This window comes from Aotus nancymaae, unplaced genomic scaffold (assembly GCF_030222135.1).
Source record: "Aotus nancymaae isolate 86718 unplaced genomic scaffold, 86718_ANA_hifiasm-v0.15.2.pri h1tg000036l, whole genome shotgun sequence".
NCBI lineage: Eukaryota > Metazoa > Chordata > Mammalia > Primates > Aotidae > Aotus > Aotus nancymaae.
This window is the reverse complement of record NW_026988450.1, coordinates 52,593,926-52,619,011: the sequence shown is the minus strand read 5'-3', so window position 1 is coordinate 52,619,011 and position 25,086 is coordinate 52,593,926. Positions and strand designations below refer to the sequence as shown.

The 25,086-nt window shown below is 35.9% G+C and overlaps 1 protein-coding gene across 33 annotated transcripts in view; it reads right to left on the bottom strand.

The window, feature by feature from the left end:
- Positions 1-25,086, bottom strand: part of RIMS2 (regulating synaptic membrane exocytosis 2) — a 698,117-nt gene that overhangs the window by 518,098 nt on the left and 154,933 nt on the right. For 19 of the 33 annotated variants that reach the window (XM_064384488.1, XM_064384526.1, XM_064384505.1 and 16 more), the window contains 2 exons: positions 20,383-20,593; positions 1,039-1,050 (listed from right to left, as the gene is read on the bottom strand). In XM_064384488.1, the coding sequence (XP_064240558.1) occupies positions 1,039-1,050; positions 20,383-20,593 (223 nt within the window). The remainder of the gene's footprint in view (positions 1-1,038; positions 1,051-20,382; positions 20,594-25,086) is intronic. The other 14 variants (XM_064384478.1, XM_064384502.1, XM_064384496.1 and 11 more) reach the window with 1 other exon arrangement.

Sequence of the window (25,086 nt, the reverse complement as noted above, 5' to 3'; positions counted from 1 at the left end):
AAAACTGCATTTAAAGTTTAGTAGAATTCCTATAGGTTTTTTTTTTAAAGGCAAGAAAAAGAACGAACTAGCAGCAACCTTTCTTCTACTCAGAAATTTTATTCTAAACCCATATTCAACATTTGTCACCATCTACACCACCCCCAACTGAGTAACTAAAGACTTGGAGGAGAAGAAAAAGGCTCCAACTGGTTAAAAAAAGAAAAGAAAGAAAGAAAAAGGCACTACTTAGAAACTATCAGCTGAATGATATTCTCTTTGAGTTTTATGCCAATTTGAAATTGGAAAACTTGAAAAGTCCTCAAGTTTAAATCTGACTCATCTAAAGAATCAGATAAAAGGATTTTTATCTATATTTGCAGGGAGTCATCAGTCTCCATGGCAGACCCAAATTCAAATCAAACCACTAAGGGCACACACTAGCAGATGATTAAAACCTAGTCTGCAGTTTAGTTCTAGCCACCTGAGTATTTTTAAATTATAAACACATCCAACATTTAACATGAAGATAATAAGATAGACATTTTACCAAATTCTAAACATATAAGAAAAATAAAATATATTAAATACTTATATCAACTGCCAAATACATACTTCTGAATATTCATATTCAGTGTTATTACTTCATTATTACAACAGTTAAATCTTTATACTAAGTCAGAAAGATAAGAGTTTAAAACCCTATCAGTACAATGATGACTTTAGCGTAACAGAAGATTATAGAAATTTTATCACAATGAGGAATGCTACGAGGTCTCCTTGAGAAAAATGCTAAATTGTAAAAAGGCAAGCCTCTTTAAAAATCAAATTATCAATTTTTCATCTGTAATATATAAAGTATAAATAATTTAATGTAAGTTTTTCAGTAAAAGCAGATAGATAGCATGCTGAAATATGCCATAATGCTTAGCAATTATCATGCATCATACCTATAACAAAACACTGAGAAGTATATAAATTTAATATAGCTATAAAATTAAAACTGGCAATAACAACAGTAAGGAAAAACTAATATTAGACAGAAAAAAGAACTCTAACCACTTTGTCCTCCTGGAGTGAATATCCACGAAAGCAAGTTAGAAAAGACAGAAAAGACAAAACAAAAAAGAAATAATTAATTCCATTCTTAAATAAGAGTTTTAAAAGTTTTTTTAAGTGAAATTAAAATTCTGAAAATGTCTAAATTACATTTTGACTGGAATCTAAAATTTTAGATTTTAAATAAAAAATTTTAGAGGGGAAATTTTTTCCATACATTTTATTCAATTCAAGCAAAAGCATGCTACATAATAGACTATATTAAGATATATAAACAAAATAATTTCCATAAAAGCAAATATCCAAACATCAGGGAAAAAAATAACTCTTTCTACAAACAAAATCAGCTAAACACTGAACTCAAAAACTGAAAAATGTTTAAGAAAAAATCTTTTATATACAAAGACAAAAAAACACATAGTATCAATGTTTATCCATTTCATCATACACTATCAAAAGTAGATAAAATGTAATTTTAAATGAATTATACATATTGCTTCTGAAGTTTATCTCTGTCTCAATTATTTAGAAGTCTTTTAAATTTTATATAACTAAAAAGCAAAACTTTTTAAAGTCATTAAAGATAAAATATTATTGATTACCATTGGTAATTTGGGGTCACTGTTTCCCATTATGTTAAGTGTGGAAAATAAAATGAGAAAATACGTATTTTGGTCAAAAGGACATTTAAATAAACTACAAAGTAAACTCAATTATTTCTTTTCTTTAACATAAAATAATGATAACAGTAAAAGTGTTAATACAATAATAATGGCTGATATATTAAAAGAACTTACAAGAATTAAAAACCAAAATCATATGTTTTGAAATATCACTTTTTCTTTGAAATATGGGTGATAGTACAACATTTGTGACTCAGAAGAAAGAAAATCACTCAGTCCCTCAGTTCCATCTTAAAATCCCATATCTTTCGGAACTGAACAATGAGAACACATGGACATAGGGAGGGGAACACGCACTGAGGTCTGTTGGTTGGGGGCAGGGGAAGGGGTAGGGATGTAACACATCAGGAAAAATAGCTAATGCATGCTGGGCTTAATACCTAGGTGATGGGCTGATAGGTGCAGCAAACCACTATGGCACACATTTACCTATGTAACAAACCTGCACATCCTGTACATGTATCCTGAAACTTAAAATAAAATTAAATTAAAAATAAAAATAGCATCTTGATTCACTTCAGATCTTGCACTATGGCCATTTGATAGTGCTGCCTCTATATAATGTCGGTGTCTTTGTTGATTTTATATCTCTTTTCTCTAAAATTTCAATGATCAGTTAATTATTTAGGTTATAATTACTAGACCTGGGAATTCCAATGGTAACTTGAAGTATGCCCAGAAATATTCATTAAAAATTTAAGAATATAATCACATGTTAAAATTTCTTTTAAATAGTTATTAACATTTTATCCTATTTTATTTTCTAAAATAATTTTATACTAACTACTTTTTCCTAATAATCAACCATCCTTATGGCAATCCTTACTATCTTACCACTTCTAATAACCAGTAACCCTACCCTACAAGATCAATTTACTTTAAGTATTACTCCCAAATCTACCTTCTCATTATCACTTATATCGTTGATTCTATCATTATTTTCCCCCTCTGATATTTCCTCTTGATTGTCATGGCACCATTTCAGATTATATATGGCAAAATCATCTGTCAATAACTATTCTGTGTATAACTTTCCATGATTAGCTCCCCGGTCTCCTAGGAAACTAATGCTAGTTTCCCCTCAGAATCCTTCTCTAGATAGTAGTATTCAATCTTTCTCTTACTATAGATCCCTCCATCTATACCAGTGCTCTATATTCTGTGTAGTGAAACCACCATCACTTGCCTCTCTCTTCTTGACTACCTTCTCTAATCAATCCAAAAATATCTCTCTTTCACACCACTACAATATTCTCTCTCAGGGATTATCTACTTTTTTCCTAGAATAACAACAATTAAATTCTGTTTGTATAGTTTATCTTTTTAATTCATCCACAAGTTTGGATGGCCATCTTCCAGAAAACATTATCACAGTGCCGAGCTACAACAAAGAGCTGGAATAAAATGAAATACTTATCCCAGAGTAACATGCCCATGGTAAGTACACTAGACTTCTTTCCTCCATTAATTCACTGACTTACTATGTGCCAAAAACATAGAAACCTACAGTAGTTGAGATGAATTAAACAGATCTAATCAATTAGTAATAATAAATTTTTTTTTTTTTTTTTTTTTTTTTTGAGACGGAGTTTTGCTCTTGTTACCCAGGCTGGAGTGCAATGGCGGGATCTCGGCTCACCGCAACCTCCGCCTCCTGGGTTCAGGAATTCTCCTGCCTCAGCCTCCCGAGTAGCTGGGATTACAGGCACGCGCCACCATGCCCAGCTAATTTTTTGTATTTTTAGTAGAGACGGGGTTTCACCATGTTGACCAGGATGGTCTCGATCTCTTGACCTCGTGATCCACCCGCCTCGGCCTCCCAAAGTGCTGGGATTACAGGCGTGAGCCACCGCACCCGGCCAGTAATAATAAATTTTTAAGAGTACTAGACTGAAGATCTAAAGAATCCAGTGTGGAACAAAAATATGAGTGGTTAATTCACATGAGACACCCAAAGAAAGCATCATAAAGGAGATGTGTGAAGGATGTGATTCACAGGCCAAAACTGAAGCAGAGAGATCAATTAGAAGATTGGCCTTAGTCTAGGTGACAGAAGATAACCTAAAAAAGACAGCATCAGTAGTTTTCATAGATAGAGAGGAAATGAAAAAATCAAAAAAATTTGGCAAAGGAAAGAAATTTGAAATGATCCCTACCTTTCTGGTTTAGATGACAAAGTGGATAGTTGGGCCAATTAAAAAGCTGAAAACTGGGGCTTCTTCTAGCAATAGGAAATACGTAGAAAGTCTGTTTGGACTAAGTGAGATTCAGCAGTATTCTAATATACTTATTGCAAAAGACTTAGAAACAGGAGACATTTGGCCAGGAGTGGTGGCTCATGCCTGTAAACCCAGCACTTTGGGAGGCTGAGGTGGGCAGATCACCTGAGGTTAGAAGTTTGAGACCAGCTGCCAATGTGGCGAAACCTCGTTTGTACTAAAAATAAAAAAATTAGCTGAGCATGGTGGCGCGCAGCTGTAATCCCAACTACTCAGGAGGCTGAGGCAGAAGAATCGCTTGAACCCAGGAGGTGGAAGTTGCAATGAGCCAAAATCTTGGCTGCACTCCAGCCTGAGCAACAGAGTGATACTCCATCAAAAAAAAAAAAGAAAAAAATCCAATGTCCTATTTAATGGATTTTAACTTAAAATAAGTATTATTACTACACTTTTATTTTAACTTCAAAAAAATTCTTTCATTGTTCATTTACTTTTTGCTTACGATTGAAATTAAAGTTTTATGTTAGGAATCCTTGAAAAGAAACTGGATGAGGTTTTAACTGGGTATTCCATTTTAAAGGGATAAAGAAATTAATGACCAATGCCTAACCCATCTTACATGTCTTGCCTGCATTCCATTTTCTTTGTGCTCCTGTATCTACGGTCTGTTTTACTATCCTGCAGGTTTGGTGATATCATGAATTTTTCATATCTTAAACTGTTGTATAGTCTCCTATTATGATTAGAATTCATTATAGATGCTATTATTAATCTTCCTTATATATACCAAAGGAAATCTATTTAACTTGGCACTCACCTCATCTACTGATAAGAAGCTTAACTACTGATGAGCACATCATGTGCTAAGCAGTATCCTTGACACCAAGAGATTAGCAATAGGTGGATACTAGAAGCAGCTTTCAAATGTAGATATACCAATAACCAAGTATACTTGCCTTTGCCATATATCCAGAGATCTACAAATATTTTTTCTCTAATCTAAAATAAATCTCTAAAACCATATACTTCTCACACATTTTTAAATTAACATTTAAGTTTTGACCCAGGCATGGTGGCTCATGCCTGTAATCCCAGCACTTTGGGAGGCCAAGGCAAGAGGATTGTTTGAACCCAGGGGTTCGAGACTATCCTGGGCAAGGTGGTAAGACCCTATCTCTACAAAAAAAAATTAAAAATTAAGTGGGTGAGGTGGTGTGCATCTGTAGTCCCAGCTACTCAGGAGGCTCAAGCAGGAGGATCCCTTGAGCCCATGAGTTCAAGGCTCCAGTGAGCTGTGATTGTGCTACTGTACTCTAACCTGCATGACAAAGCAAGACCACATCTCTACAAAACAAAAATTGAAAATTAAAATAAAATAAAGTTTAAATGGTTAGGACGCATCTTCAGATATATTGTGTATTGTACATGTACATTTTAAAAGAGAAATATATATATATACATATATATGTATATATATTTCAGATAGGGTCTGGCTTTGTTGTCAAGGCTGGAGTGCAGTGGCAGATCTTGGCTTACTCCAACCTCCACCTCCCAGGCTCAAGAGGTCCTCCCACCTCAGCCTCCCAAGTAGCTGGGACCACAGGCACTCATCACCATGCCTGGCTAATTTTTTGTATTTTTGGCAGAGATGAGGTTTCACCATGTTGCCCAGGCTGATCTCAAACTCCTGCTCAAGCGATCCGCCCCGACTTGGCCTCTGAAAGTGCTGTGATTACAGGCTTGAGCCACCTCGCCTGCCTGATATATTTTCATCAGATCTTGGAACTGCATATTTAGCTTATACGTGGAATATATATGGAAAATGTCTACTATACAACTCATTTGGCAAACCACTCCACAGTGTCAAACCATCAAATCTGGCTTTCTATCAAAAAGAGTCCAACTTAATTTTTAAATTAAAATAACTATTATAGTGATTCACAAATGGCAATCTCACATCCAAATTATAATTCTAAAAACAATAGATGAGGCAATAGAATCTCCCCAAAAGTCTGTTGGCTGAATCAAATAAGGTGTTGCCCCCTTCTATATTTCTTACAAACCCTCTCATTGCTTTGCTTCTGAACTCTCCCCAAGGACAATGTATTCTGGAATTGTCACTTTGTGTGGTGCTTCAGAGACTTCTACACCATAAGCCAATGTACTATATAAAAATAGATTCAGAATAGGTAAGGGTGAGAAATGTACCTTTCTTCTGAAAAATAGAACAATTGTAAAAGTGAGTTGAAAAAGAAAGATTCACAAAATAGAAAGTGTTCTCAGGTAGATCAGTTTTAAGAATACGCACTAAAATCTTTGCCCTTGAAGTTACTGACGCCACTTATTCCCAAAAAGCATTCCTTCCACATTAGTGATATACTATCTTACTTTCAAGACTACTGTAATATACTTTAGAATATAAAGAACTCGTGAACTCACCCAGAGATTGCTGAAGAGAAACAACCCCCAAATTGCCACTTACACCAATATATTTCAAAGAACTTGCTTAAGAATCACATTCTAAAAATAAAATTAAAATTTTTTAATCGCTTTCCTTTATAACCATTATAAACATGTCATTATGCTTCAAATCAATTTATAAAGTGAAAAATTCAGGTTACATTTTAAGTTAAACAGTACAATTATGGAAAATATACGTTATTTATTATTTTCAAAATTAGTGATTAAGCAGGTGGTAATCTATTTTTCTTACCAAAAAGAAAAAAAAAAAAAGTTAAAGTTGCCACACTTTGATGCTTAAAACAATCCTCATTGTAAACTACTTTAATGTCTTTCTAATATCACCATCCAATGATTACAAAATAATTGTTTCTTTATAAAGTCATTACTTTTTCACTTGACTAAATATATGGCTTTTATTTATTAAAAGGATTTCTTAAAAGGAAATAAACAGAGCCAATATTTCATAAAATTTTATTGTGTTGGTACTTCCATATGTCCTGCCTTTCATTTATTCTCTATATCCTAAATGTACCTCAAGAGAATTAATTAAATGTTAAGGATGGCTCCACATGAAAGAGCCTCAAAATTAAAACTAAAGGTTATGTTATTGTATTCTCTTAAAAGATTACTAAATTTTATAATAGTTTTATAATTAAATTGTAAGCTATGTCATATTTGTGTTCTCATTATTCTATTTCATAAGCTTAGCAAGACCAACTTTCACTAAGATTAATCCTTTTGGGCTATGATAAATCAAAGAAATATATTTAGTATCTATTGAGAACAAAAGCCTTCTACATAAGGCAACTAAGCATGATAATCAAATGTGAAAAAAAATTGTCTTTTTATTTAGAATATAGACAAAATTTATACATGACAAGTCTTCTTGCTTAAATAAAAATGTAGAAAAGCTAATGAAATGAATCCAGGGATGTCTTTCTTGAGCGAAAATCTAGATTATATTTTATTATCTTTACAAATCCTTAGATTTAAGGAAAATATGAGACAAGTGGGTAGTATTGCCTCTGGCTCCATCCTTCTTCCATAAACCATCCTCATCAGGCTAACCCTCAACATATAAAGAGACTTAGAGTTGATATAGAAATCTGCACAGAGACAGAACTCAAGAGAACTCCAGTGGGTTTCTTCAGGTCTTCAGCTCAGTAACGATTGCTGAACATGCATGTGAGAAAAATACTCAAGGGAATAAGGTAAAAAAGAAGAAAATCTAAAGGGATTAAAAAGAATAATAGCTGTTCCTACCAGCAAGACTGGAAAAACTCATAATTCATGGGATATGGGATACTGGTTAAAGACGCAGTCTTTCCTCCATAAAGGAGAATAATTAGTGCTAAACTGAGCATTGCTCCAAATACACCTAACAAATTAACTATATCTGAAAGCTCAAGAACAGTTATAGAAACACAAAAATAGCCAACATCCAACAAAGTAAAATATACAACACCTGTCAACCAACCTAAGATACCACACATGAAAGAAGTGCCAAAAAAAAAAACCCACGTACCATAATGAGAGTAATCAATCAAAACTAACCCAGACTCAAGGTGGGTTAGAATTAGCAAAACAGGATATCAAAACAGTAATTATAATTGTATTCTATATGTTTTAAAAGTTACATAGAGCATAGAATATCTTGTTAAGTCTCAAATTGAAATTCTAGTCATAAAAACTACAATATCTGGAATTATTAAAAAATACACTGAATTCTATAAAGAGCAGATTTGACATTGCAGAAGAAAAAACCAGTAAACTTGAATGTATAATAATATAAAGAATACAAAATAAAACATAGAGAAAAAAATAAAATTAAGATTAAAGGAAAGAATATAATCAGCTGTAGGACAATTTCAAGCTGCCTAATATATAGGGAATAGGAGTTCTTGAAGCTGTCTAGAGAAAGGAGAAAACAGTAAAAATATTTGAAAAATCATGGCCAAAACTCCTCCAGGCCCTTTGAAAACTATAAAGACCCAAACAACTCAACAAACCTCAAATGAAACAGACATGAAGAAAAATCCACCAAAAAACCATAATTTAATTGCACATAACTAGTGTTAAAAAATACTTAAGCAGCAAGTGGAAAAGGATACATTATGCACAGAAAACCAAGGACAAGAATGATATATTTCTCAATGGAAACAGTGAAAGGGAGGAGGCAGAAAAGCAGTATCTTTAAAATATTGAAAGAAGTATTCTATTTGAAAGAAATATTGATTTAGGGAAGGTGGAGCAAGATGGTAAAATAGAATCTTCTGTGATCATGTCCCTGGCAGGAACATCAACTTGAACAACTATCTACACAAGAAAGCACCTTCATGAAAACTAAAACATCATGTGAGAGATCACAATACCTAGTTTTACCATAATAACAAGAACAGATGCATTGAAGAGGATGAAAAGAACAGCACTGTCTACACCACTCCTCACTTAATCCTAGAGAGCACAGCCAGAAGAAAGAATATATACTTAGAGTGGAACACTAACACCAGGCAGAATTCCACAAGTGCCCATAAAGGGAGCATTTAGAATGAGCCCTGGAGCAGAGGAGAATCTGCCATCCCAGCAGGAAGAATCCAAATCCCGGCCCACTTCACCTCAGGCTAACAAAAGTGGCCTTGAACTGCGAATAAATTTCAGTGGCATCCAGACCATAGCAATTGCACTCCTTGGGTGAACCCTGCTACTGCACTGCTCTCAAAGGCTGTATACTCCAAGTGCAACCCAGCATGAAACCACTGGTGGTATCCATTAGAGAATGCCTGCATCACTCCTCCCCAACTTTAAGCAATACAGTGCAGAAATTCCTTTCTCTTGGAGGAAACAGAGGAAACTTTTCCTTACAACTAGGTACCAGCTCAGCTACAGTAAAATAAACCACCAGGCAGGATCCCAAAGCTCCCAATTGGCCATTGTTTCTGCATGGCCCTTCTAGACGCACTCTAGGCCAAAAGGAAATATGTCGCCCTGGCAGTACAAACCCAAGTCCCGGAAGGCTTAACCACCTGTTAACTACAGTGGCCTTAGCCTGAAGTAAATATCAGTGGCAGACAGGCAATAGTGGTCAGGGGCCTTGGGCAAGCCCCTGTACTGTGATGATCTGAGACGCCATGGGATTCTAATATAATCGAGCATGGTACCACTTGCTAAGGTCATAGGAGTGCCAAGTCACCTATCCCCCAACTGAGAGAGACCCCTTTCACTTGGGGAAAAGGAATAGAAGAGACCTAAGGACTTTGCCTGAGAACCTTATCTTCCCCGTCCATCAGGGCTGGATAGCTAGGAGTTGCAGCATACATGGGCTTAGAGTGTCATCTAGTGCTGAAATGGCTACAGTTACCACAGGCGTTAAGTAAATACTCTGTATTCTTCGAATTCTTGGAAGATCCTCTGCAAGATCAACAAACAAGGTCAGACTACAAAGACTGGAATAAATGCTTAATTTGTCAATGCCTAGACATCAAAAAACATACACAAGCATCAAGAACATTCAGGAAAATATGACCTCACCAAATATACTAAATAAGGTCCCAGTAATCAACCCTGGAGTGATAGAGATATGTAACTTCTCAAGCAAGGAATTCAAAGTAGCTATTTTGGGGATGCTCAATAAACTTCAAGAAATCACAGAGAAGGAATTCAGATATTTCTCAGAAAAAAACGGCAACATGGAAACTTGACTCATGAAACACACAACCAAACAAATCCTGGAGCTGTAAACATCAATGGTTAATTAAAAATGCATTAGAATGTCTCAGTATGGAATTGATCAAGCAGAAGAAAGAATCAGTAACTCAAAGACAGACTATTTGAAAATGCACATAGGATAAAAAAGAAAAATGAAAGACATGAAGCATACTTACACGTTCTAGAAAAATAGGCTAAAAGGGACAAATATATGAGTTATTGGCCGTATAGAGGAGGCTGACAAAGAGATTGGGTAAAAACTGTATTTGAAAAAATAATAAGATAACTTTCCAAACCTAGAGAAAGATAGATATCCAGGTACAAGAAGGTTAAAGAATACCAAGCAGATTCAACTCAAATAAGACTACTCCAAGATATATAATAATCAAACTGTCAAACATTAAGAACAAAGAAAGGATCTTAAAAGCTGCAAGAGAAAAGAAACAAATAACATATAAAGAAACTCCAATACATCTCACAGCAGACATAGCAGCAGAAACTGTATAGGCCAAGAGGAAGTGAGGCGATATATTCAAAGTGCTGGTGGAAAAAACTTGCAGTAGAGAACTCTACTCAACACAGCAATCCTTCAGACATGAAGGAGAAAGGTTTTCAAACAAACAAACCCTGAGGGAATTCATTACCACCAGACCTATTTTACAAGAAATGCAAAAGGAAGTTGATCAATTTTTTTTTTTTAAAAAGAAACAATCATGCAAAAAATCCTGTGAAGGTATAAAATTCACTGGTATAAGTAACTACACAGACAAATTCAGACCACATTAAAACTATAATTGAGGCATGCAGTATCTTTAGTATGAAGACCAAAAGTCTACCAAAAATAATAACTATAACAATCTGTTGAGAGAAAGGCATATTTAAAAGATAAAACTTGAGATGACAAAAACTAAATGGGGAAATGAAGCTAAAGTATAGTTTTCACTTTGCTTGATTGATTCCTTTTTTGACATCAAAGGGAGCTGTCATCAGTTTAAAATAACTTTCTATAATTATAAGACATATTTTGTAAGCTAATAGAAACCACAAAGAAATACTATAATAGGTTCACTAAAAATAAAAAGCAAGGAATTAAAATATAAGACCAGGAAAAAAAATCACTTACCCACAAAAGAAGACAGCAGAAAAGAAAGGAAGAAAGAACTTACAAAACAACCAGAAAACAAATTTTAAAATGGTAGTAGTAAGTGGTTACTGATCAATAATACTATCAAATGTAAATTGCCTAAATCCTCCACTTAAAAGACAGAGGAGTGAAATGAATTTTTTTTTAAGGATCCAACTATATGCTGCCTATGGGAAACTCACTTGACATTTAAAGACATACATACATGGAAAAGATATTCCATGTAAGTAGAAACCAAAACAGATCAGCAGAAGCGATGAGATTTCAAGTAAAAACCTGTAAAAAGGGCACCATTTAATGATAAAGGGGTCAACTCAAGAGGTATAAAAACTGTAAATCTATATGCAACTAATGTCACAGAACCCAAATATATAGGTCGAATATTACTGCATCTAAAGAAAGAGATAGATTGTAGTACAATAATGTTAGGGAACATCAAGACCCACTCTTAGTAATAAACAGAGCATGCAGACAAAAAATCAACAACAAAAAAATCAGAATTAAACTAAACTCTAGACCAAATGGACATAACTGACATTTACAAAATATTTCATCCAACTGTGACAAACTACACATTCTTTTCATTAGCACATAGAATATTCTCTGGAACAGATCACATCTTAGAACAGAAAACAAAAAAAGCAATGATTTTTAAAAAGTAAAAATCATATCAGGTATCTTTTCTGACCATAAGGAACAAATTCAAAATCAGTAACAAGAGGAATGTTAAAAACTGTACATATACATGGATATTAAACAACCTGCTTGTGAATGACCAATAGGTCAATGAAGAAATTAAGAAGAAAATTTAAAAATTTTCTTGGAACAAATATAAATGGAAATACAAAATTACCAAAACTAATGGGGTACAGTAAAGCAGAGGGAAGTTTACAGGAATAAATGGCTACCTCAAAAAATTAGAAACACTTCAAATAACCTAAAAATGCATGTTAAAGAACTAAAAAAGCAAGAACAAATCAAACCCAATATTAATAGAAAAAATTTAATAAAGAAAAAAACAGAAATTATTAAAATTGAGACAAAAAATACAAAAGAAAAATGAAAGGAAAAGTTGGCTTTTTTTTTTTTTTTTTGAGACGGAGTTTCGCTCTTGTTACCCAGGCTGGAGTGCAATGGCGCGATTTCGGCTCACCGCAACCTCCGCCTCCTGGGTTCAGGCAATTCTCCTGCCTCAGCCTCCTGAGTAGCTGGGATTACAGGCACGCGCCACCATGCCCAGCTCATTTTTTGTATTAGTAGAGACGGGGTTTCACCATGTTGACCAAGATGGTCTCGATCTCTTGACCTCGTGATCCACCCGCCTCGGCCTCCCAAAGTGCTGGGATTGAAAAGTTGGCTTTTTGAAAACATAAACAAAATTAACAAACCTCTCACTACACAACTAAGAAGAGACCAAAATAAAAGAAATCAAAGATAAAAAAAGACATTAAAATAATACCATGAAAATATAAAGTATCATTAGAGACTACTATGAACAAATATATGCCAAAAAATTGAAAAATACAGAAGAAATGGATACATTTCTAGATGCATACAACCTACCAAGATTGGATCATGATTAAATGGAAAACTTAAACAGACCAGTATGAGTAAAAAGATTGAAGCCATAATCAAAAGCCTCTCATCAAAGAAAAGCCCAAGACCTGAAGGAGTCACTGTTGAATTCTATCAAATATTTAAAAGAAGAATTAATACCAATTCTACTCAAATTCTGCCAACAAATTGAAGAAGAGAGACTACCTCCAAACTCATTCTATGAGGCTAGTATTAGCCTGAGAATGAAAACAGGCAAAGACACAAAAACAACAATGACAACTACAGGCCAGTATCTCTGATGAACATAGATGCAAAAATCCTCAAAAAACTTCTAACAAACTGAATTGAACAACACATTATACAGATCATTCACCATTATCATCCCATGAATGCAAAGATGATTCAAAATTCACAATTCAATAAATGTGACACATCACAATAATAGAAATATGACACACCACAATAATAGAAATAAAGACCAAAACCATATAGCCATATTAACATTCTAAAAATGCATGTAACAATGATTTTTAAATCTAAACATACTAGATATAAAAGAAACATGCCCAAAAATAATAAAGGTCATAAATGACAAACTTACAGCTAGCACCATATGGAAGGGAAAAAGAATTAAAAGTCTTTCCTCTAAGATCTGGAACAAGTCTAGGATACCCACTTTCACCACTTTTATTCAATATAGTACTGGAAATTCTAGCAAAAGCAATTAAGCAACAGAAATAAATTAAGAGCATCCATATTGGAAAGGAAGAAGATTAGATTTTTACACAGATAATACAATCTTATGTTAAAACCCTAAAGATGACACCAAAAACTCTTAAACAAATTCAGCAAAGTTACAGAATACAAAATCAATATACAAAAATCTGTAGCATTTCTGTATGGCAGCAGCAATCTGAAAACGAAATCAAGAAAGCAATCCTATTTACAAAGGCTACAAAAAATAAAATAAAATGCCTAGGAATAAACTGAAATAAAGAAAAGAAAGATCTCTACAATGAAAACTATAAGACACTGATGAAATAAATTGAATACCAAAAATAAAAGGAAAAGTATCCTATTTTCATGGATTGAAAGAATTACCACTGTTAAAATGTCAAAACTACCAAAAGTGATCTACAGATTCAATGCAATATCTATTAAAATGCCAATGAGTCAAAATAAGCAAATGGGATCTAATTAACGGACAAATGGGATCCAGAGTTTCTGTACAGCAGAAGAAACAATCATTAGAGTGAACCGGCAACCAACAGAATGGGAAACAATTTTTGCAATCTACCCATCTGACAAAGGGCTAATATCCAGAATTCACAAAGAACTAAAACAGATTTACAAGGAAAAAAAAAACCCATTCAAAAGTGGGTGAAGGATATGAAGAGACACTTTTCAAAAGAAGACATATATAGGGCCAACAAACATATGAAAAAAATGCTCATTATCACTGGTCATTAGAGAAATGCAAACCAAAGCCACATTGAGATACCATCTCATGCCAGTTAGAATAGCCATCATCAAAAAATCTGGAGACAACAGATGCTAGAGAGGATGTGGAGAAATAGGAACACTTTTACACTGTTGGTGGGAGTGCAAATTAGTTCAACCATTGTGGAAGACAGTGTGGCGATTCCTCAAGGATCTAGAAATAGAAATTCCATTTGACCCAGCAATCCAAAGGATTATAAATCGTTCCACTATAAAGACACATGCACACGTATGTTCATTGCGGCACTGTTTACAATAGCAAAGACCTGGAACCAACCCAAAGGCCCATCAATGACAGACTGGACAAGGAAAATGTGGCACATATACACTATAGAATACTATGCAGCCATACAAAACAATGAGTTCATGTCCTTTGTAGGGACATGGATGAATCTGGAAACCATCATTCTCAGCAAACTGACACAAGAACAGAAAATCAAACACCGCATGTTCTCACTCATAGGTGGGTGTTGAACAATGAGAACACATGGACACAGGGAGGGGAGCATCACACACTGGGGTCTGTTGTGGGGGAATAGGGGAAGGACAGCAGGGGAGGGGGGATGTTGGGGAGGGATAACATGGGGAGAAATGCCAGATATAGGTGACAGGGAGATGGAGGCAGCAAACCACATTGCCATGTATGTACCTATGCAACAATCCTGCATGTTCTGTACATGTACCCAGAACCTGAAGTATAATAAAAAAGAAAAAAGAAAAGAAGGAACAAATTAAAAAAAAAAAAAAAATACCAATGACAAGCCCGGTGTGGTGGCTCACATCTGTAGTTCCAGCATTTTGGGAGTCTAAACAGGTGGATCACTTGAGGTCAGGAGTTCGAGACCAGCCTAGCCAATATGGCAAAACGCTGCCTCTACTATGAATACAAAAATTAGCCAGGTATGGTGGTGTGTGCCTGTAATCCATGCTACTCAGAAGGCTGAGGCAGGAGAATTGCATGAACCTGCAAGATGGATGTTGCAGTGAGCCGAGATTTTGCCGCTGCACTCCAGCCTGGGCAAAAGAGTGAGACTTCATCTTAAAATAATAAAAAAAAAAAAAACTAAAATGATGGAAGTGTAAGACCAGCCTGGAAAATATAGTGAGACTTCATCTCTACAAAAAATAAAAATAAAAAAATTAGCCAGGTATGGTGGTGCACACTATAGTTCCAGCTACTCAAAAGGCTCATGCAAGAGGATCATTTGTGCTCAGGGGATTGAGGCTGAAGTGAGCCATGACTGCTCCAATACACTCCAGCCTGGGTGACAAACTGAGATTTTGTCTCAAACAAACAAAACAAAAACCAAATGACATTCTTCACAAAACAGAAAAAAAAAATCTAAAATTCTCATGGAACCAAAAAGATGCTAGATAGCCAAAGCAAGTCTTAGCCACGAGACAAAAAAAAAAAATAGCTGAAGGCATCACATCACCTGACCTCAAAATATACTATAAAGCTAAAGTAACCAAAACAGCATGGTACTAGTATAAAAAGATACATAGACCCAGGGGAAAGAACAGAGAATTCAGAAATACATCAATGCAGCTACAGCTAAGTCATTTTTAACAAAGGCTTCAAGTATATCCTCTGGGTAAAGGACTGTCTCTTTAATAAATGGTACTGAGAAAATTAAATATCCATATGCAAAATGAAACTAGAACACTGTGACTGTATATAAAAATCAAATCAAAATAAAGACTTTAATCTAAGACCTAAAACTGTGTCACTACTACTATAAAAAAAAATAAGCATTGGTCTGGGCAAATATTTCTTGAATAAGACCTCAAAAACAGGCAACAAAAGCAAAAATTGACAAATGAAATTACATCAAGCTAAAAGATCATGCCCAGCAAAGGAAACAATCAACGGAGTGAAGAGATAGACCACAGAATGTAAGAAAATATTTACAAATTATCTGTCCAATAAGGGATTAATAACTGGAATATACAAAAACTCAGACAACTCAATAGCAAAATAAAAATAATACAATGTAAAAACGGACAAAAGACCTAAATAGATATTTCTCAAAAGAAGACAAACAACAAATATTCAACAAGTATATAAAAAATGATCAACATTACTAATCATCAGACACATGCATATTAAAGCCACAATGTGATATCATCTCACTCTAATCAAAATCACAATTTTCACAATTATGAAAAAGAAAAAAACAAATGTTGACAAGGATGCAAAGAAACGTGAACACTCGTACACTCTTGGTAGGAATGTAAATTAGTAGAGCCACTATGGAGATTCCTCAAAAAAAAAAAAAAAAAGTAGAACCACCATATGATCCAGCAATTTCTCTACCAGTTACGTATCCAAAAGAAAGGAAATAAACATGTTGAAGAGATACCTATACTTCCCTGTTTATTGCAGCATGTTCACAATAGCCAAGATATGGAATCACCCTAAGTGACCATCAACAGATGAAAGGATTTTTAAATTGTTAACAGAGGGATTTTGAAATATATAACAATATGTGGATTTGTCTATTTCTCCTTGCAGTTCTATTAATTTTAGTTTTACGTATTTTTAGGCTCTGTTTTTAGGAACATAAACATTAACACTGTTATATCTTCTAATTTAACAGATGCTTTTATCATTATTAAGTGATATTCTTTATTTTTGGTAATATTTGTGGCTCTGAAATTCACTTGGTATAATAAATATATAGACCAAGTGCTCTCTCTCTCTCTTTCCCTCTCACTATCTCTGTGTATATGTGTATATATAATACATATATATGTATTATATATATAATAAATATATATAATTTATTTTTATATATTCAAATGTATATTTGAATACATATAAATATTCAAATATGTAGATATATATATATATTCAAATATGTATGTATATATGATTCCTGTTCTATTGGATTAGGCATTAACATAATATATCTTCTTCTATTCTTTTACTTAAAATTTATTTGTGTCTTATATTTGAAGTACTTTTCTTATAGCCAGCATGTAGTTGGATCTTGCTGTATATCCAACCTGATAATCTCTTCCTTTTAATTGCATGTTTAGAAAATTTGCATTTACTGTGATTATTGATATGGCTTTATTTGATTACATCATCTTGCTTTTTGATTTTGTCTTATCTGTTCTTTGTTTTTTCTTTTTTGCCTTTACTGAGATTACTCAAGTATTTTATGATTCATATTTTCTCCTTTGTTGGCTCAATAGCCATAACTGTTTTGTTATTTTATTAAGTTATTCAAGATTTGTAGAATACATATTTAAATTATTGTTGTGAACTTTCAACTGATAGGAAACTTACAATAATGTACTTCTATTTCTCCTCTTTGGATTCTATGTTTCTGGTGTCATATTTTACTTTTATTCATTTTATAAACCCCACAATACATTATTACTCTTTTTGTATAAAACATTTATCTTCAAAGAATTTCAAATATTAAATAATTTATGAAAAGATCTATATTCTCATAGTTATTTCTGGCATTATTTGTTTCTTTTTGTAGATCTATAATTATATTTGGTATCATATTTTGTCTGTCTTAAGTATTTCCTTCAGTATTTCTTTAAGGGCAAGTCTGCTGGTGATGAATGCTTTCAATTTTTTCATGCTAAAAATTTTGTGTTCATTTTTTAAAAAGATATTTTTGCTCCTTGTGGAATTCTTGATTGATAGTTTTTATCTTTCAGTATTTTTAAATTTAAAAAAATTATGGATACATAATATTTAATAGTTGTACATATTAATGTGGTATATGTGATAATCCTAATAGTCATACAATGTGTAATGATTAAATCTGGATAATTGAGATATCTGTCACAGCAAACATTGACAATTTCTTTGTGTTGGGAACATTCCAAATCTTTTCTCCTAGCTCTTTTGAAATACACAGTGAATTATTGTTAACCATAGTCTCCCTGTTGTAACTGAGCACTGAACTTGCTTTTTCTATCTGTATTTTTGTACCCATTAACCAACCCCTTTATTCCCTTTTCCTCCTACCCTCCCAGCCTCCAGTAATTACCATTCTATTTACTACCTGCATGAGATCATTTTTTTTTCTTTTTTTTTTTGCTCCCACATATGAGTGAAAACATGTGGTATTTGTCTTCCCAGGCCTGGCTTATTTCACTTAACATAATGATCTCCATTTCCATCCATGTGGCTGCAAATGACAGAATTTTATTCTTTTTTAGGGCTGAATAATATTCCATTGTGTATATACACAACATTTTTAAATCGGTTCATCTGTTGATGGTCGCTTAGGGTGATTCCGTATCTTGGCTATTATTAATATGCTGCAATAAACAGGGGAGTACAGGTATCTCTTCAGTATGTTCAGTTCCTTTCTTTTGGGTACTATATCTGTAATGGAATTGCTAGATAATATGGTGGTTCTATTTTTAGTTTTTCAGGTTTTTTTTTTTTGAGGAATCTCCATACTCTTCTCCATAGTTGCTCTACTAATTTACATTCTTACCAACAGTGAAGAAAGTAGATAAATGCAAATTCTAAAGAATTTACTGACACGAACTTTTTGTTTGAGACAGTCTCACTCTGCCGCACAGGCTGGAGTACAGTGGCACGATCTCAGCTCACTGCAACCTCTGCCTCCTGGGTCCAAGAGATTCTCCTGCTTCAGCCTCCTGAGTAGCTAGGACTACTGGCACATGCTACCATGCTGGCTAATTTTTGTATTTTTTAGTAGAGACAGGGTTTCACCATATTGGCCAGGCTGGTCTCAAACTCCTGACCTCATGATACACCCTCCTTGGCCTCCCAAAGTGATAGGATTACAGGAGTGAGCCATCAAGATGGGTCCACACTTTTTTTTTTTTTTTTTTTTTTTTTGAGACAGTTTCTCTCTGTCACTCAGAGTGAGTGCAGTAGCACAATTATGGCTCACTGCAGCCTTGACCTCTCTGGCTAAGGTCATCCTCCCACCTCTCCCTCCTGAGAAGCTAGGACTATAAGGGCTCACCACCATGCCTGGCTAATTTTTGTGGCTTTTTTTAATAGAGGCAGGGTTTCACCATGTTGCCCAGGCTGGGCTAGAATTCCTGGGTTAAAGTGATCTGCCTGCCTCGGCCTCCCAAAGTGCTAAGATTACAGGTGTAAGCCACCACGCCTGGTCACAAACATTTTTATATATTGTTTTTGCTAATTACAACAAAGCATTCTTTGGGTTAAATTAATATACTCTGTAACGTGAATAGATAAACTATAAAAATCTAGTGTAAGCACGAAATAAATCATTAACATTTCTTCTTTAAATTCGGTAATCTAATGTTTATTTTATTACATTAAATAAGTTAAAACAAGAACAAAGGAAGTAGCTTCAATTGTGAAGCAGAGGAATACAGCTGTACAATTATGAAACAGAAATGTAAAGCTGGAAAGGGCCTCTTGCAAAAGAAAAGTAAAGGAGCCAAAAAAGAGATCTACAAAGTATGTAGAAGTATGTTAAGTATGGAGAAAGCTGTATCAAAACTTTCATATTAATCAGTTGTGTGGTTTTAAGAACAAACTTCCGAGGCAGGTGGATCACGAGGTCAAGAGATCGAGACCATCCTGGTCAACATGGTGAAACCCCGTCTCTACTAAAAATACAAAAAATTAGCTGGGCACGGTGGTGCGTGCCTGTAATCCCAGCTACTCAGGAGGCTGAGGCAGGAGAATTGCCTGAACCCGGGAGGCAGAGGTTGCAGTGAGCCGAGATCGCGCCATTGCACTCCAGCCTGGGTAACAAGAGCGAAACTCCATCTCAAAAAAAAAAAGAACAAACTTTAGTTTTTCTGATCTGAATTTTCTGCATCTATAAAATAAAGGAGTGAGGCCAGTAGATTTCAAAATTATCTTCATCTTTGAAAGTTTAAGATGCTGTGATTCAAAACAAAATCATAAGCTAACTGGCATGAAACAATAAGACCTTTTTAATGCCGTGACAAAATTTAAAACCACAATTTTATCTAAAATGAAGATAGTACAGTTTTATTCTTTGGTTATTCTGAATATCAATTTCAGTCATCTTTATTCACAATAAGCTTAAGTAGAAGAGAACTGTAATTTTCATTTCTGTACCTTGTTTGAGCGTAATGACACTCGGCCTCCACAACGAGCACAGAACTTTGTTTGGCAATATGAACAGTTATGGCCACATCCATCAGCAAATTTTGTTTTGTGGCAGATACCACAGGTTGGGGCATCACCCTTCTGTTCTTGCTGTTGCTGTGATTCTTCTCCCATCTTCTTTACCTGCTCCTTATACATTTCAAACTGCTGATGCAGTTTTCTGCAGAGAAAACAGACAAGAAAAATATTGGTTTACTAATGGTCTCTAAAGAAAAAATTGTCACAATTTATAGACACAGTTTTATAAGCAAAAAGTATACAAGATAAGAATACAAAGAATGAAATTTTAATTTTCTGATGATACAATAACACCTTTCATGGCACATTATTTGTAAAAGCATTGCAACTAGTTTCAAGTTCCGTTTTTTTTTTTTTTTTTTTTTTTTCCTTGAGACGAAGTCTCACTCCTCTGCTGCCCAGGCTGAAGTGCAGCAGCGGTGCAATCTTGGCCTACTGCATTGTCTGCCTCTCGAGTTCAAGCGATTCTCCTACCTTAGCCTCCCGAACAGCTGGGACTACAGGTACACACCACTGTGCAGGCTAATTTTTATATTTTTAATAGAGACAGAGTTTCGCCATATTGGCCAGGCTGGTCTCGAACTCCTGACCTCAAGGGATTCGCCTGCTTCAGCCTCCCAAGTGCTGGGATTACAGGCATGAGCCACCATGCCTGGCTTCCACCTTCTAATACACGTATTAAATAACCAATCAATATAATACATGTTTATGGAAATATTTCTTGAAATTATAATTCTAAATTTCTATCTACCAATTGCTGTATATTTTCAATCATATGCACTAAAATATTTACAATATTATTTTTCTACCATTTAACTTCAGAAATATAGAAAGCTAATTCGACTTACACTGTGAAGCCAAGACCTATGAACTTCAAATCATTGAGACACAGTCTCAATGAGAGTGATCTGAAGAATGCAAAGAGAGAAAAAAAAAACACTAGATAGATGCTCTAGTTAAATGGAAGAAAATTCTGGAATAAAAAACATGCTATTAAAAATGAAGAATTCCTTCATTTGGGGGGCTCTTGAGTAGACTTGAAAGAGCTGAGGAAAATATAAATAACCTTAAAAATTAGTCAATAAAAATTGTCCAAACTAAATAAAAAGAATAAAAATAAGTGGGGAATATAAAACAAAAGTGCATCCCCCAAGAGTTAACCCAACCTACTATATGTATAATCGTTCACAGAAAAAGAATGGAAATGGAGGAAATATTTGAAGGGATAATGACCAACAATTTTCCAAAACTAATGAAAGACACCAAATTAAATACAAGAACCTCAGAGAATCCCTTGAAGTACAAATGTCAAATCAAATACCGAATATAAGCATATGCCCCTAGTTTGCCTTCATAGTGAAACTGCTAAAAACCAAAGATAAAGAAAAAACTTTGAAAGTGGCCAAAGAAAATACACATTGTGTAGTGAGACCCAATGGTAAGAATTACAGAAGATTACGCTTGAGAAACCATGCAAGCTGGAAAGCTTTGGAGTGATATCTGTAAAGTACTGAAAGAGAGAGAGAAAAAAAAGTCAACCCAGTATCTCATACACAGTAAAACTAAGCTTCAGAAAATAAAAATTATAAAAATAAATAAAATTTTAAAAATAAAAATTTTTTTAGATGAATACATATTGAAGAAATTCATTGGCAGTAGACCTTCACTGAAAGGAACTTAAAGGAACTTCTTGAAACAGAAAGAGCATGATACGCCTTGGAAGTACCATATGGAAAAAGAGACCTAGACAAAGAAATAAATGCTTATATTAAAAATAAAATGTGTCTCAAAAACTTAAGAAAATAGAAAGTTAAACCCAAAGAAAGCAGAAAATAAATAAAAGCAATTAGAACAGAAATCAATGAAACCAAATGCTGGTTTTATTAAAAAAAATCAGTGGAGACTGACATAAACAAGTTAAGGGAATAGGACTTTTCAACATTTGTCCCTCAACAGAAACATCAATTTGAACAACTTTCCACATGCGAAAACACCTTCATGAAACCTGAGGAAACCAGGTGGGAGATTATAGCAACCGTGTGTAGCAAAAACAGTAAAAGGCACACTGAACAGGGTAAGGTTAGTTTTACATTTCCTGTTCATCCTTCCCCAACCTCAGACAGCATAGCATGAAGAGAGATACTCATTGCTAGGGGAAAAGATAGAACAGAGCACTGAACTCTGCCTTGATCTCTAATACCAGGCAATTGTTTACTGTTTCACCAATAAAATGCAGTACTATGCAGACCCCCACAGTCACAGACATCAGGATTATACATACAGACTGAACCTCCAGGCCCACTCCAGGGCCTGAACAAATGCCACATCCCCAGGCTCCACACCTCACCACCAGACTTGGTCTTTGGGCCTGCCCAATCTCCAGGATAACCCCAGGTTTCTACAATATCCTCAGTGCCAGGCTGGCCCCCATGATCCCAAGAACCAGGCACACCCCAGCAACAGGCCAGCCCCTGAAGCTGAATCATCAGGCTAGCACCCTCAGAAACAGCTTCCAGACCAGCCTCTGTAGATATAGGCTCCAGGCCCACCTAGCACCAAACCAGCCCCTGCAGCCCAAGCCTCCAAGCCCACCCTGGCATCAGGTGAGATCCCACAGCTCTAGGTTCCAGGCCTGCCCAGTGGACAAGGTCTACATGCAACCTCCAGGCATACTACCAGCCCCAGCAGTCCTGGGCTCCTGAATACTCCCATTATTATATTGGCTCACATGGCCCCACATTACAGGGCATGGCCCCACATTACAAGGCATGTCTTAGCACAGGACAAGTGTCTAAAGCCCTAGTCATCAAGCCAGCACAAAAAGACCCAGCCTCCAGGATGGCACCTGCAGATACAATGTCCAGGCCCATTCAACACAAAACTGGCCCCTGCAGCCCTAGTCTCCAGGATTCCTTCAGGTTTCAGACCAGCCCAGTACAACAGAGGCCCATACTACTGCAAGCATTGGCCCAAAACAGCGACAGGTTAGCATCCTGGTTTAAGGCAAGAGGTCAGAACATGCAAAAACAAAATCTAGGCATACTCAATGCCATGCTGGTCCCTGAGGCCCCACCTCCAGGCCAGGCCCCACAAAGCCACACTCCAGCAGACCCACAGACCAATACTGTGACAGCAGAACCCAGTGCCAAGCCAAACCACATGGAAAGAGTCTCCAAATTCACTCTTGCAGACACAAGAACCAGTTCCACCCTAAAAGGCTTGGGCTCCAGGACCAACCAAGCACCAGGCAGGTCCCATGGACTCAAGGTCTATCACAATGCACCTGTGCACCAACCCTATCCCAACACCTAGCCAGCCCCTCCTGACACAAGCTCAAGGCCAACTTCAATGCCAGGTCAGCCTCTGTAGACCCAAGCTTAAGGCCAGTTCCCATAGAAACAGGTTTGAGGACAAAGCCTACAGACCAAATTAATTGGTCCACACAGAGGTTCCAGGATCAAAGCCCAACCTAACGAACCCAGGGGCAAGGGACACATAACCTGCTGACAATGTTACCAGTTCAGTCTGCCCAAGAATTCCAGTAACAAGCCCACCTAGCAACCATGCCAAACAGCTTGCCCAGAATCACCACATGGGCTGACTGGTGAAGATGTTTTCCAGACAAAGACAATCTAAACACACTAGAATAAATCCCTACTTCTTATATGCACAGACATCAACAGAAGGTAAGAATAATCATGAAAACCCAAAGATATATAGCACCACCAAAAGAGGAAGTATAAGATGGTGGAAGAGAAGCCTCCACTAATCATCCTCCTCACAGAAACACCTCCACACAAAAGAATCACTGCCATAAGAACCAACAATCAAATAAGCAATCACAGTACCTCGTTTTAACTTTACACATGAAAAAGAGGCACTGAAGAGGCACTGAAGAGGGTAGAAAAGACAGTCTTAAATTCTCAATGCCATCTCTCCTTCATCTATCAGCAGCAGCCACAGGGTACAGGAAGAGAATCTGTGATCTTATGGAAGGGAGAGTGTGAGACTTTCCATTGAAACTCAGTGATGACCTGTCACAATGGAAAGCAACACCAGGCAGAACTCAGCCACCCCTCACGGAGGGAGCATTTAGACCAGCCCTATCCAGAAGGGACTTGCCCATCCCAGTACTATGAACCTGAGTTCAGACAAAGGCAAGCCCCATCACCATGAACTAAAGGGGTCTGGGGTCCTAAATAAACCTGAAAGGTAGTCTAGGTCACAGGACCACAATTCCTGGGAAATTCCTGATTCTGTGCTGGGCTCAAAGCCAGTGGATATGGGGAGCATGCAACCCAGTGAGACACCAGCTGAGGTGGCAAATGGAGTGCTTGCACCACAACCACCCCGCAACCCCAGGTAGCACAGCTCACAGTCTGAGACTCCATCCCTCACTTGGAAGAGTAAAAAGGACTTTGTCTGGCAACTTGGATACCATCTCAGCCACAGGAGAATATGGTACCAGCCAGAGCTGTGAGGACCCTAGCTCCCAGACAACATTTATAGACATAATCTAGGCCAGAAAGGAACCCACTGCCTTAAAGGAAAATGCCCAGTCCTAGCAGGATTTATCGCCTGCTGACTAAAAAGCTTTAGGGCTCTGAATAATCAGCAGGAATGCCCTGGCAGTAC